Genomic DNA, 15,446 nt, shown 5'->3' with positions numbered 1-15,446 from the left:
AGATGAAATAATTCACATTACGTCTAATTTAATCTGTGAATATGTATGTAACTGTCTCCCAAAGCATTCACTGTCATACATAGGACAACAGCTCTTCTCTGCATTTTCTCTCAGTCATGCATTTGATTAACCTTTGGCTATATTCTGTACATTTGACCTTTAAAGACAAAATGTTAGTCTTCATTAAGTCACTGGTTTATCTTTTTACTTGAAATGGAACAATTGCAGACCAGAGAAGAGAATTAAAATAACCCTAAATGTTTATAATCATTGCTGCTGCTACTTGCTTTGTTACTAATGTTCCTTATCAGAAAGCAGCTTGTTAACAAATGCACTCTTCGCATTATTTAGTTGAACAGTTAACTTACACTGTGAATACATGTGAGAGTAATATCTGAAGCACTTCCTTTCTAAAGTCATTTTTCATTTCTGCTTCATTAGTGTGAGATGCAGCAACGTATTTCAAACATCACAGTAGTGGGTTCGTGCTTGAGCAAGTCTATTGTTGCTTTTTCCAGCTGACATACCCAATTGGCCCTGGGTCAATTGTTTTTTGTGATGTGTCCCTATAAAAGTATGTTTTATTGACATTAAGGAAGGAAGTATTTTGAACTAACTCCAGAGTGAAGTTATTGTTTACTTTGTAGGGAGCACACTCCATCTACTCTGACTGGAAAAGTAAACCAACTGGAAGTGATCCTCCGGCAACTACAAACTGACCTCCGGAAGGTAAAAATCTCTTCATCAGGATTAAATGTCTCCATTGCTCTCCAATAGAAATGACTGTACTTATATACTTTCCATCCAAGGGTTTCAAAGAGCGGGTTAATGTGGTCAAAAAGAGGGCAATTAACCTTATATGGTGCACCTGGAGGGGATTGAGAAGACCTAACTTCAGATCAAGAGCTGCTGTGGGAGAAGCTGGGATAGGATTATAAAGCCAGGAAATGAGGCCAGGAGGAGGCTGCAGGGAAGGAGCATGCAGTCACTCCCTAGAGGGAAAGCGAGTTGGTCACGAACAATGTGGAAGTCCAGGGGGAAAGTGAGCCCTGGGATCCTGCCCTGGACTATGGAGTCAGACAAGAGGCCAAGAGGGGTGAAGTAGCCATGGAGAGCAGAGGATACTCCAGTGGTAGATCTAGAGATAGGCCAGGAGATAGAGACATGGGGTAGGAAGGAGCTCAGAATCCTGTCACTGACTGGAATCAAACAGTGAGTTAGTGACAGACCTGGAAACAGGAACTTGGCTGCCATGTCTGTTAAGCAACGGGCCACATATTGCTTTTAGTGATTAAATAAACCATTAGAGGGAAATGATTGAAGCCAAACATTTTGCATTAGCTTTGTATTTGTGAAATCAAATCCGTGTGACTTGAATTCTTCTGTATCACTTGTTAATTCTCTGATCTTGAATCTTTTCTTTGGGAAAACAGATTTGGGAGGTTTCACAATTTGTAAGTCCCTACTTTTAGGGATAAGTCTAATCTGAACTGTAGAATAACTTTTTAGTGCTCAAATCTGTGTTATACAGGAAGTGGGTTCTAGAATTCTCATACAGAAATTGCATTTAGTTTTCTTTTTAGCCTGCAATGTGATCTTCTTAAGTACAACATTGCAGCAAATTTGGGGATTCAGCTTACAGTTCAATAGCTGTCACAATGGATTAGGGAGCTAAAGTAAACAGAGCTCTGTGACTCATTTTAGAAATAGGAGCAACAAAAATGTCATCCTGGCTACTCACTTTATTCAACTTCTATTTTTTATTAACCAGGAAAAACAAGACAAAGCTGTTCTCCAAGCTGAGGTCCAGCATTTGAGACAAGATAACATGAGACTTCAGGAGGAGTCTCAGACAGCAGCCGCTCAACTAAGAAAATTCACAGAATGGTTTTTCAATACCATAGACAAAAAATCCTAATGTCTAGACCCCTGGAAAGCACTATTTGAACTGCGTAACAGCTGTATTTTTGAATTAGCAAAATATTATTTCATTGTGTTCACAATCCATTTTAGATGTTTCTGCTGTATTCTCTGCCCACCTCTATTCACTTGAACAAGACTGAGGGCCATGTGGATCTATCTTTGTATTCCTTTTAAGAAAGCAGAGAATAGCAGACATTTGTTTGTGTGAAGATGAATGTAAAATTCTTGGTGTCATTTTAGACATTTTTAGAAGATGCTCTGGGTTGAGGTTGCCTGAAGAGGAACATTTTGGGTTTTATTTCCTGTATATCAGGTCCTCTGGAGAAGATGTTTAAAGCAATTTACAGTAGCTTGGGCTTCAGTATTGTAAGATAAAAAGAATAATCAGACATATACCTTAATGTTTAAAAGGTGCTCTATTTTTTGTATGTACAGTAGTTTATTTCCACAGTCACATTGTCATAGCAATAAGAATGGAGGTATAGTGAATAGTCACAAAGCTGTGTTTATAAAACGTTAGCACTGATGTGTTTAACACTAGTTTGGATGCAGATACATTAGAGATTATTTATTTGCAGGAACAAATGGTGCCTGAATATAAACAGTGTTCTGATTTTTCTAAAGATACACATGCCTTGTAAATGGCTCACTGGGTTATTCCACTCCAACTTCAGATAATTTTGTATAGTTGATGTTCAGCTAAAACAGTTATACTGCTTAACTATTAAAATCATGTATGGTGTGAGCCAGCCAATCACTTGTACAATGCCAAATTCATTTCTTTGTACAGAAGCTTTGATCAAGTGTCTTGTATTTAACATCTTTATTTAAGCTTATTTAACCTTCAGTTGTTAATTTTATAAAGTTTTTGTTTTATCTGCACTATGGTGAAGACAGTTGGTTGCGAGCTGTAATATTTTTAGCTTGCTGAGACTGTACTGAGGAAGTCTAGAAAATTCTAATGATTGGATGCTGCTAGTACACTATTTGTATGCTTTAACATTTTTAACTGTTTCATTTGAGATGAACATACGTTTTGCTTTTTTAATAAACGTTAAAAATATAAACCTCAAAAAAATATTCCAGTTTTTCATCATACAGCACACATCCAATTCCACTGTCCATAGTTTAGGTTTCTGCTCAGTCCATTGTGAATGTCATGTGCGCATATGTGTTCATCTGTGATCTTACATTTATGTTCTGATCCTGAGAAAATCTAAGCATGCATAGCTTCCATTCACTTCTCAGGATCAGGCCATGAAGTTGATGCCATTTTTGGTGTGATCTGATCTATACCTGGCAGGTATCTATTCTGTTCAGGGAGCAAAAACTATCCAGCTAGTTGTGTGTATTGACATAAAAAAGCTATCACTACACCAAGGAGAAGTATAGAAAAATCACTCAAAAGGCATCAAGTATTTTGAAAATTTATCTTAATGCCAGATAGCCTGCCATCTTTAATGTGTGCAATCAAAGATTTGATTATGTTGTTAGCATCTGCGAGATATGAAAGCATGCTGATGATAGCTTAGCCTATTTTATGTTCATCTTCTTTTGCTGCAATTCCACATATAGTACTATCCTTAAAATCTACTGGAAAGGTGCAATTGTATGAAATGAATTGAAGTTAACGAGCCCCTTTGATGTTAGTCTGCCAAGAAGAAACCAGTTTGAGACTGTGATATTGAAAGCACAGGCACAAGAAATTTTTCTAAGTGACTCTATAAAGTGAAATTTAAAACCCAATGTAAAAGCCCAAAAAGCTTTCAGTACATAAACTCAGCTGATACAAATTATTCTTCATCCACTATTATGTACTGTGTGGGCCAAATTATGTTTTCTGAAGTGGAACAAATATCTGTCTCTGCTAAAATGTTGTTTGGATGAAAAATAGAAAAAATCATCTTTGAACAGAGAAAATCAAGGCTTTGGCCAAAATTTCAGTATCACAATTTACTAGTGAAATTGGGGTTGGGGAGGGTTGGGGGGAGAATGGAACTGCATTCTGAGTCCCTGTACTTTTTTAGCAATAGCTCTGATTCTAATGTGCCGGGCAATGTCTGGCAAAAAGCTCCATTAAGTTAGAGTAATTAAACATGGCAGTCATGTGTTTCACTAGAATCTGATTTAAACACCTTGCAAAAGTCATTAGTAAACCCATCTGGGCTGGAGACCTTGCCAAATCACATACTGTACAACCTTCACAATTTGTCAGTAAAATGTGCCTTCAGGAGAGGCTTGTCTTCTTTGGAAGCTGTACTAACTGAAGTGAATTCAAAAAAAGAGCTTTTGCTGGAGAGGTAATATTGAGTTTGTATAATAGTTAATAAAACTTTTTAGATAACATTTATTAGCGGGATATAGTGTGTATATATACTAATTCCTGTTTTCAGCTGCTGAAATAACTAAGATAATTAACTGTGCAAAAGAAGCTTGGCAAATAGATTTCTTCTCTCTCCCTGCTGGTCACAAACACTTGAATATTTTGTTCCCAAAACTGATAAGTCACTCAAGGATTGTGACCCCCTTACTTTGATTGTAACTCCCAATAATCATTCCATCATGTGCTGCCACAGTAAATGAATCTACTTGAGTAACTGCTTGCCACCAAGAGGGAAGTGGTTCACAATCTGGCCTTAAATCTTTAATGAGATGAGCAATCTATCAATTTTACCACAAACCTCATTCTAGATTTGAGGTAGAGATTTGATTCTCTACTCTTTTCAATCATCTTTTCAGAGGAACTTAGTGCTCAGGAAAATGACGGCCTAAACGCTAGCAAGAGGCAGCCATAGTACCGACAAAACCTTCCCAGCACCTCAGTGCTGACCTGCAGAATTCGAGTGTTGAACAGAAATCAATCATCTGTGCCAGATTTTGTGCTGTTTTGGTAATGTGAACAAATGTCCAATAGCGGCTACAATGAGACCACAAAATTGTTTTTGCTTCCGTCCTAAATGTGTGATGATGTAGATAATAGTTTAATACAGAGATTGTCTTCTGGGGGCACCTGCCCACCCATTCATGACCACATGGACTATCCCACTTCCCATTCATGATCTCATAACACCCTTGTGGCAACTACAGAAATTGCTTACATATTAATATTTTATTAAAATTCTCTTTTCTAAAGATAGTGATGCAGAGCTATTTTTGGTATGATTTCTCCTCCTGAGGATGTACAACTTAATCATATTGTGGTAATTATTATTTAGTGCCTAAGTTATGTCTACTTCTTGAACCAGCTCCTGTGTATTCCTTTTATATGCCCTATATCTAGCTGTTTGGAGAAGCAGTTGTTTAAGGTGTTGAAAATTACTTCTCTAAAACCTGTTCCATTGGAACATTTGACTATATTTTCTTCACTGAGAAGCATGTAACAATTACTGTGCTCTTTACAATAAATATGCTAGCACTAATACCCAAAAGGCTTAATGAAACGTGGAAATTATTTAATTGGAAAGCATCAGAACCATCTACATTATCTCCAATCAATTTGTCCCTTTTCTTTTTTTCTGGTCTACCACCATCAAGTTTAGTTGGAAAAAGAGCTTATCTTGAACCCCAAAGACAAAAATTCTGCCTCCGCTGTCCAAAGGTTTCCTGTGGCTGAGTGGTTTCTGCAAAAGTGAAAGACAATATGCCCCATTTTAAATCCCAGAATCTACTTTATCAGAAAAGAGATCTTAATCTCACCCTTTCTTTATGCCAGGCCTGCACAACTCGTAAAGCGGTGAGGGCCATATTACTCCAAAGAAAACAGCTGAGGGCCGAACCCCCCGGCCCTGCCGACCCCTCCCACCCCAGTGCTGCCAAGCCCTCCCGAAACACAATACCCCCCACAGCGCCGCCCAGCCCCCCTGAAATACTCCCCACCCCCAGAACCGCCCACCCCGCGAAAACAAACCCTCCTTCCCTAGCTCTGCCCCACCAAAACAGCGGTAATGAACCTTGATAATATGTTATAGCGGGCCCCTAAGGTAGTATAATTAAGGTAAAAGAAAAATGTCTTTTTGCTAATAGAATAAGATCTTCCCCCCCCACTTTGTAATCAATTGCCCTGTTAAATGAATGAGGCGTGACTGAGGAAAGCAGCACCTCCAGACAGCTGCAACCCTTGGAGAGGGGATGGGAGCCAGACCAGATCAGTAGAACAGGTCAGCCCCCGACTCGTAGCTCGCCACCTCAGCTCCCCTCCCCACCAGCTTGCCTACTCACCCCCCGCCATTGCCCGCCCGCCTCTTCAGCCCCCCTCCCTCACCTGCCGCTTGCTTACTCACCCCCCACGGGCTGCACAGTTAGCCCACCTACTCACCCCCCACGGGCCGCATGTTGTGCAGGCCTGCTTTATGCAAAGGTACCAGTAATGGTTCTATGAAGTCAATCAGAATAAGGAACCTGTGAGGTAAGGATTTAAAATTAAAAGGAAAATCAAGTGAGATAGGGTCTAAATATTTTGTGATCATTGCCCTCATATTCTGTCAATACAGGATTAACATTCTCTGTATTTTAGAATAGAGCAGAATGTTACCTTCAATAAGGACACCATTAAGAGATTTTGTGCTTTCTTTCTGATGTTGCAAAATCTTAATCCCACCTTCTAATTGGCTCCTAAATCATTCACTATCTTTTCAAATGTACAAGTCTGAGAATCCACTGAATCAAATTTACTCATAAACCAAATAAATTAGTTTAGAGCATGAGTTTCCAAAAGTACTGCTTCAAGTGGGATTCCTGAAATCTTGTTCAGGGAAGATCAATGAAAAGGAAAAAGGGGTTGGGGTTTTTGTTTTTCTTTAAAGCTGAATGAACAGCAGTGCAAGCTGCTGCAGCTAATTGGAATTGAATGGGGAAGATGAATAGACCAAATCCCTCTATCTTTTCCTTTTAGAAATTATCCAAAGGTAACACATTTCTGTGTCTGAATCCTGTTTATTTTATTGACTTCTCTTGGGAAACTGTTTTGAATAAGGTATAAGACATAAATGAGTCTTCTTCCTCCACAAAAGAAGAGTATTTAAAGGCTGCTTTCCTGTGCTACATACCATATTTTTTTATACAGTAATGATCACATTGGCATTGTCCAAAGTGGAATGAACTGTTGCTGACAAAAAGAATAAAATAAATGTTTGGTGGACTCTTCCTAATCCCCTGCTTCACAAAATCAAATTATGAAATCTCAAAAGCATAAAAGACGCAGACAGGCCTTTTCCAACCATCACAAATGGAGCATTATCAAATGAACTGATATCAATTCAGGTGTCCTTGACTCTAGACATCAGTCAGAAGCAAAAATAATCTGTCTGAGAAAAGCGGATGGAGATTAAGAAAAACTGCATCATTCTCACCAGTAAATTTTAAATGTAGTACACTAGCAATATATCAGTGGTAATCCTGAGGGGAGGAGGGGAATTTTCATTAGTAATGGATAAATTGATGCCCAGAACTCCATTGCTTTTTTGAGCTTTGAAATATTAATTTAAATTGTTCTGTTTTGTGTGCCCATCTGGATTCCAGACAGAAGAGGAATTGTTAAAATAACCAAAGAAAGGTGATTGTCTCATGAGTTTAAACCTGACCAGAAATCTGTCAAGATTTTCAGCCCAACTTTGCAGACCCATGACGTTCAGACAGTTTGGATATAAACTTCCTAATAGTGGGGTGCTTTGCCAAACTGAACCCCAAATTTAGAAACTTGAGAAGCAGTGAATCTCTAAGCTTTATTTCCATTTTGATCAGCTTGGCAATGTGCTCTGACTATTTGAGAGACTGGAGTTATCACTCACTGAATAAAATGTGATTCCATGGTGGTGGTAATGTTTAATTACTAGCCATCAGCATAGCTCCCCACAATTACTAATACCATTGTCCCCCTTTGGGTTCAGAATTAACTGATAACTGGTCATTTTTTTCTAAGAAATATCACTCATGAAAATGTGAGCCTTATTTGCACTGAAAAATCCTGAATTTCTAAAACTTTGAATATGTAGGTTCCTTTCCAGGTGGTGGATGCTCTTATGTAACCCCTGGCAGGCAATGCTTCCCCCTCTTCAACAAGAGCTACTCCCCTCCTGTGCAAGGAGAAAAAGCCCCCAAACATTCCATGAAGTATATTTCAGTGAGTGCTGGAGGAATGTAGCCTCCATCCCACGTGTCCTCAAGGAAATTTGCCAGCCACAAGGTTGTCCCTTGATCAATGAGTTTGCAACCAGCCCATAGATGAAATGTACTGCTATTGACTGTCCTATGACTGCATAGCTCTAAAGTGCTGGGGCTGTTCTCCTTTCCTTCTTCCCTCCTCACATCTACTTCTGGGCACCCAAACAGAATAATAATCAGGGTGAGCAAAGTAATCCTTCTTGATCCCTGTCTCTGACCATAGTTTTGTAACATAATAAACCTTCCTTTCTTCCCCAGGGCCTGATCCCTTTCCTACAATTTGATAGCTTGGAAGGCTGAGCAGGCCCAAGGGAGTTTGATATACTTAGCACACAACAAAAAATGGACTCAACCTACTACCAGTTTTGAAGCATCTTCATGTGGCAAGGTACTAATGTCCTTTCCTGCTCTCTATACACTGTAGCTCCTGTTATAAAAATAGGAGCTGCTGAGTGCTCAGCACTTTGAAAATTAGGTCATATTTAGATGCTTAAATATGATTTAGGAGCCTACATTTTAGGCCCTGATGTTTTGAAAATCTTGGTCTGCATTCTGTTGGTCTGTATTCAGGTCAGAAGTCCTTGCCTACAGTTAGTGGAAAAACCCCCACCCCAATTCCAGTCCAGCTTTTTGGACAAGGAGGCATCTGCTATGCAACTCAGTAGGGCAGCCATTGGGTCGTCTGTACATACCTTACTCAGGCATTACAGGTGGGACCTGTCACATCATTTAGTCAGAACTGCTCCAAATAGCATCGTTAGGTAAGCCCACTTTTTGTGACACACTGCTTGAGACATCTGCTGTATAATTGGTGCATTGATTTTATTTTTAAAAAAAAAAGAGGTCTGATTCTTCTCTGACACTGGTGGAAATCGGGAGTTAACTCCACCAAAATCAATGAATAATGTAAACCTGGTGCAAGTGAGAAGAGAATCAATCCCTTATATGTAGAATGGTGAATTATACCCAGACACTGTCTTAAAATTGAGGTGAAAGGATTAGATCAAGAATGGGAAATAAAAATAAAACTGAAGTCTTTCTTTATTAACCATGACCTCAATAGTCCACAGTTTGTTGGCTCATTGATTTCTAATGTTGATGTGGTTTAAACCTCTTACTAAGCTCTGAAGAATGTTCTTTCAATATGAGTCATTTGCTCTTTAAAACTAGATAGCGCCACAGTGCAGCATGCAATAAGCCTTCTAACATCTTGCCAATTGTCTGCTAAGATTGTTGATGTTTATTTAGAGAAACTTTAAAAGGCATGTTATCAAGATATTGTCGTCATCTCTGAATAGCTTTATTAACCTCATGTATCAAATCCTCTTGGAAACTTGAAATTCATATTGTATGCACTCCTCTTTTCCTAGTGTGCATACTAGTTTGTTGTTGAAAAATGGCTCAGGAATGCTGGATTGCTTCATTTGTGTTACAAAACAAATATACAAAATGACTGGATTTTGCAAAGAAAGCTATGGAGAGAAAGTAGGTGTAATTTTAGGTCTAACATCAATGAACATCCCGGCACAGTTCAGGGCAAGTGTTCCTGTATTACCCCTCAATGGTTCAGCAAGGGGCACCCACTCTCAGGCTTCAGATCTCCAGCTGTTGCCTTTCTTGGATGGACATCTGTGTCTCACTCCCTTCTGACCCAGGTATTTCAGGCTGCACAGTTCCCTACTTTCACTGTGTTTATTCCCAGCGGAGACAAGCTGCCCAAGCACAGCTGCTTGCTTTCTCTTCAGAGACTGGTAACACATTGATTGTCAACAGTTACCACACCTCTTTTTTTTTTTATGCAAGCCTATTTTATTCTTAAGGTAAAAGCACTACGAGAAAGCGTATGTAAAACAATAAAAGAATCGACATGCAAACCAATAAGCTTACTAGACATCACCCCAGCTCTCACACAAGCTCTGGCAGGAGCAGTCCTTCAACACCCTACCCACAGGGTTTCCTTTGAGGTCACAAGTTCAGCACAGCTTCAGCTCAGAACAAGTGCACAGACTTAGGGGCCTCAGCAGGCCAAGTCCTTCCAGTCTTTCTCTAAGGATTGGGGCCCTCCATGGACCAGGGTTCTGTCCATTTCCTGGATCCAGAAGAAGGCCCTGAGCCTGTTGAAAACCATTTATGCAAAAGTCCTTTCTTTGTCTGTCTGGTCCCTGGAGAATCCAGTTTGAACTATGTATCTCTCAGAGGTGGGTGGAGGTGTCTTCAAAGGGCTCATAACCAATCGAATTACATTAGCATCCTCCTCCTACCAGAGAAGGTACATACAATGCCACAATAACACATACACAACAGCATTTTATTGTAATGAACTCCAAAGGTATTAAACCTAATTCAATAAAGTTTAACTTACAATCATTAAATGTTATTCAGGATAGTGTACGAAATTGTCAGTCTGTTATACATCCCTTTATTTTAAAAATTATGTAATCAAGATATTGTTTTAATCGCCATCTGATTCCTCTTCCTCGTGGGGGGAGAGGAAATAACCAGTTACACATTTCACAGCCTGTTGTACAATTCCTGAATACGCCACGTGTTTTCTGCCATTCAGTGCTTAGCAAGTGAAATATGTTAAGTGAATTGATGATAATATGTTGGTAATGAACTGTCCACAGATTTAATAAGGAATATTATGCACATTTCCTCTATAAAATAACTCCTTTTCACATGGGGTAACATTTCCACCAAGTGCCTAAGTCCCTGATTTAAAAGGGACTTTGGTGCTTAGAAGCCTAAATCTCACCGAGAGTCAACGGGACTCAGGTTCCTCAGTGACTTTTGAAAGTGGAACTTATGCTTCCAAGTCATTTAGTCCTTTTTGGAAATTTTACCTGTGGTCACTTAATGGTAGTTCTGGAAGCCTGACTGTTACTGGTGTTAAGCACAAACTGAATTACAGCTGGAAGCCAGGATACAAAGTGGAATGTAGTTAATTGTTTCCATTCCGGGAGGCCGCAAAGGTTCTATTGGCCAATCCTATTCTCAAGAAGTTGATGGCAACACTATCATCCGCTTCAATGGTGACGAATCAGACACTATTTAAAGTAGAGGAACTAGGATTAGGAATTCCCCTTTCCATTTCTAGCTCTGCCACTGAATTATTGTTGATCATATTCCCTGCGCCTCTGTGTGCCCAGCTGTAAAATGCATATGATACCCCACTTCACAGGTAATGTATGAGACTATGGGCTTGGCTACAGAGTTTTTGTACCGCTATAATTATATCCGTTTAGGAGCTGATATAGTTAAGGTGCTATAACTCCCTAATGCAGTTATACTAGTATAAAGGTGCCTTACACTGGTGTAGCTTTTTCCTCTAAATTTACAAGAATAAGTTGTACCAGTACAAGCACTTATATGCCATTATAATTGCATCCAGGCTAGGGAGTTGTACTGCTTTAAACATATCAGTTTCTAAACCAATATAGGGGTACAAAAACTGTGTGTAGCCACGCCCTTAGTCAATGTTTAAGAATAGTGTTGAGACCATGGGTTAAGGGTACTTTATAAGTGCTCAGTATTTATAGTATTACTATTAGCTGACAGTCCATGGCAGTTGGACCAAATAATCTATCTGTGCAGTCTCCTTCATACAGCCTGTGGGGGGAAAAAATTATATAACTGTTGCATACAAATTAGCTATAGAGTAAATGTGTTGACTGAGTTACTTTTGATCTCACCATGGTTTAGGACTCTTGGCATGGCCTAGATCCATACCTTACTGTAGCCATACACCACATAGGTGTAATTCATAGAGTCAAAATGGCTGAGAACTTCAAAATTGGACAGTAACAGACTGTGAATCCTAGTGATGCTCATGGTGATCCTCTGAGCAAAAGGCACACTCAACCTTGCTTGTAGCTATTTCACACTGACTCAACAGGTTCTAGTCTTCAGCGTGACAATCCTGGAATCTTACTATATTGACTATTATCTGGTCCTAAAATACTTTTGCATTTCTTCTTGCATCCCATAGAATAGGTTTGTTTTTTTAATTCTTTGGACTAGACTAGAAGAGGAAAAACCCCTCGATGTGATCAATCCTTTATTTTTTAGAGAGATCCCTCTTTGCTGGTATCTTCAAATGTCACATTCCTCTCTTGCCACAAGTGAACTTTGCTCTGGGAGGAGCATAAAGAACTGAATCATTAGCCAGCACTCTCCAGGTCAATGAGTGACTCCTGCTGCCGAAGTAGCAAGGAGCAGAGATCTTCACACCCAGCTTGGCATCGGTCACCATCCCAGGTACCAACCAAGAGATCTAAAACACTCTACTGACTTGCCCAAGTCAGCTCCAGCTAAACCTCACCAGCACCACAAGTCTCTGGGATCTACTGACTCACATCACTCAGCTCCAGTAATGCACCTTCAGTCTTCAGCAATCGCAACCTCAGTCCCAATGTCATCAGTACTATCAGTTTTGGAATCTTCAGTACCACGCAGTGATAGAAGACCTCAGAGCAGTCTCATTTGCTTCTGTGCCAGTATGCTCAGTACCATCTTTGGTGGTACCATCTTCCTCAGCATTACCATCTTCATCACTGAATTCTACTACTCCAGCTGCATTTACATCACCAGCTGATTACCCCAGAACTGAAGTCTGGATATTTCACCGTGAGCAATGATATCTAGATGTCTCCCAGTACCAGTAGCCAGGGTACTGATTATGAAAATATTTCTGAGTCTATCCATTGCAATGACTGCTGTTATACTGGCATAAAACTGGAGTGGCATAAAACACCTAGGCCTTTTGATTTTTTTTTTTTAAGATTAATTGGAGCTCTACCTATCTCCTAGAACTGGAAGGGGCCTTGAAAGGTCATTGAGTCCAGCCCCCTGCCTTCACTAGCAGGACCAAGTACTGATTTTTGCCCCACATCCCTAAGTGGCCCTTTCAAGGATTGAACTCACAACCCTGGGTTTAGCAGGCAATGCTCAAACCACTGAGCTATCCCTCCTCCTGCTTTTCAGCTTTTAAAACAGCCAAATATTTTTTGTTAATCTCTGTTAAAAGAAATTAGTTCTTGGCTGAACAATTGTATGACAAGTTTTTCCCTAGAGCAAATCTTTACTGCCAAATCTACAAGCCTCTAAAATTAGGGTTTAAAATGGAAATGGTGACACAAACCGTAACAGTAGCAGTGCCTAGTATATGCTGCCATAGTAATAGATATCATAAAAGAATGCTGTCACATTGCATTGAATTTTTGGCCTCTTTGTCATCTTGTAAGACATATTTACTCCTGAATATTAATGTTGAGAAGGTTTATTCTGGTTGTAAACTATTTCCAGACTCTGCTAAAGAAAATGAATCTGTTTTCTGGTCAAAATCACCAATAAAACAAATTATACTGATTTTTAAAATAGCATTAGCAGCAAAGCAAAAACTCTACACTCATGAGTGGAGAAAAACAGAGATCAACTTTATACCATTGTTTAATTCTCAACGATGAAATATTTCATACTGGAAAAATACTCAAAGGAATTAACTCCAGCAGCACCAGTTCCAAAGGCACATGACAACTCTTTGAGCCTGTCATTGCCAAAAGGAACAAATAATAGTCAAATATCTTGAGTGTTAAAAAGGGGTAAGAAGATTTATGCTTCTTAATAATACCCCTGTCACTGGGAGAATAAATTGTGTTGGTAAATAGAGACAGATGGGAAATGGTTTTCCTGTCCCATGAACATTTCCCTTTCTCAAATCAGGTCAAAAAGGTCAACAATTTTTGCAATCTGAAAAGAATTCAGTTCAGGCCAATCATAATGTCTTGTTTTTATCATTTTGAAAGATTTTGTTCCGATTGGACTGTTTCGCCTTTTTAAAGTCTAATTTAAAATTTCTCAACAAAATACAAATCCCTGAAACTTTCCACATCAAAAATATCAAAATTGATTATTCTGACAGTTGTGAAACTTTTTTTCACTAAAATTTTCTGAATTCAGAGATCATCAAACCCAGCCCTTTTCACAAATGGTTTTGGTTTCAACTAATAGGCTTTTTTTTTTTGGTGGGGAAAAATGGTGGTTCAGAAAAATTCTGACTAGCTGTATTTGTACAGTCTAGACAGCCACCTGGCATAGCTAGTAGCCATGGGAAGAGCCAACCCAGTGCAGGGCACAGAGATGACATAGCAGATCCTATGCCATCTTCTGCCTCCAGCCAGTATATAGAGACATGACTATGTCCCAGTGATGCCAGCTGTTGTAACAGCTCCTTGGGGCCATTGTCATCTGGAATAATTTGGATCAACCTTCAGGCTGATGTAAGTTGTGTTTGGAGAAGAGGACTAGGATCCAAGGGGCACAAAAGTAACAATCTCAGCTCTGATGTAAATTGGCATTACTCCACTGACCACCTGAGGCGCTGGTCCATGGAGTATTAAATTTTCTTGAGTGTTCAGAAACTAGAACAACCAGTTAATCAATCAATTTCTGGTAGTGCCCACAGTTTGCTAGGCACTTTCCTTACAAGGATAAAGGCACAATCCCTGCACCAGGGAGTTACTGCACTGGTGGCAGACACTGTCTTGATGTATAAAAGTGATCCACAATGTGAGCACAGGTTTAAGAAAGACCAATTGTGGAACCAAAAACATATTTATTCTTCCAAAACGATGTAGGCTTTGTAAAACGTCCTTAAACTAAGAATATGCATCTTTTCCCAACTGTATTTCCAATAACCTTTCAAGTGGCAGATTTAGCATTACAGATAATACATTAAACACCATAGAAAAGTCTTACACCTTTGGGGACTTGAATATATTTCCGGCCATTCAGTCTTCAGGCTCTACAGACCCAAAGCTAAAAACTGATATATGCCATCTTTAATATAAAGTTCTCACTCACAAATCAGATTATCAGTGTAAAGAGGATAATCTAGTGCTAGATTAACATAAAAAAGAAAATCATATTTAGCTTTAACCAGCCAAAGCACTGCAAGCTGCTCAAATAGGTGGCCACGGTATCCTCTTCTCTCTGAGAGCTCTTAAAATAGAGACAGGTGTTTTTATTCTGACTATGCTGTGAGGACTCTTGTTTACCTGTTCTACTTAGTATGCCATAAAAAACCTTCACCTTTTGTCCTCACCTCAGATGCAAAGTCCCAGTGCATTCACTCACGTGATTCAGTCTGATGCAGTTGCAGAACTGAATCAATAATCTCATTTGAAAAACTTGCTGAAGGCAGGGAATCTCCTCATATTGGATGTGCTATCAGAGTGGAATCTGCCACCCTGGATGCAACCTAACTTCCATCCTGCAAGGATAAGTCACTTGAGCAAGTGTGATGGATTTAATAGCAAAATGAAATGACTGAAGAGTCTGTAATAAGGACTGTGGAAGGTTACTGG

At 39.4% G+C, this 15,446-nt stretch overlaps 1 protein-coding gene across 7 annotated transcripts in view; it reads left to right on the top strand.

Moving 5' to 3' along the window:
• Positions 1–3,750, top strand: part of SIPA1L2 (signal induced proliferation associated 1 like 2) — a 181,115-nt gene extending 177,365 nt beyond the window's left edge. For 3 of the 7 annotated variants that reach the window (XM_045009787.1, XM_045009791.1, XM_045009789.1), the window contains 2 exons: positions 648–729; positions 1,772–3,748. In XM_045009787.1, coding sequence (XP_044865722.1) covers positions 648–729; positions 1,772–1,918 — 229 coding nt within the window. In that variant the 3' untranslated portion in view covers positions 1,919–3,748. Of the gene's footprint in view, positions 1–647; positions 730–1,771 lie in introns of all 7 variants that reach the window. The other 4 variants (XM_045009786.1, XM_045009788.1, XM_045009792.1 and 1 more) reach the window with 4 other exon arrangements.
• Positions 3,751–15,446: the final 11,696 nt, after the last annotated feature.

This window comes from Mauremys mutica, chromosome 3 (genome assembly GCF_020497125.1).
Source record: "Mauremys mutica isolate MM-2020 ecotype Southern chromosome 3, ASM2049712v1, whole genome shotgun sequence".
Classification (NCBI taxonomy): Eukaryota; Metazoa; Chordata; order Testudines; family Geoemydidae; genus Mauremys; species Mauremys mutica.
Note: the sequence above shows the minus strand (reverse complement) of the source record. Positions and strands in the feature narration are given on the sequence as shown.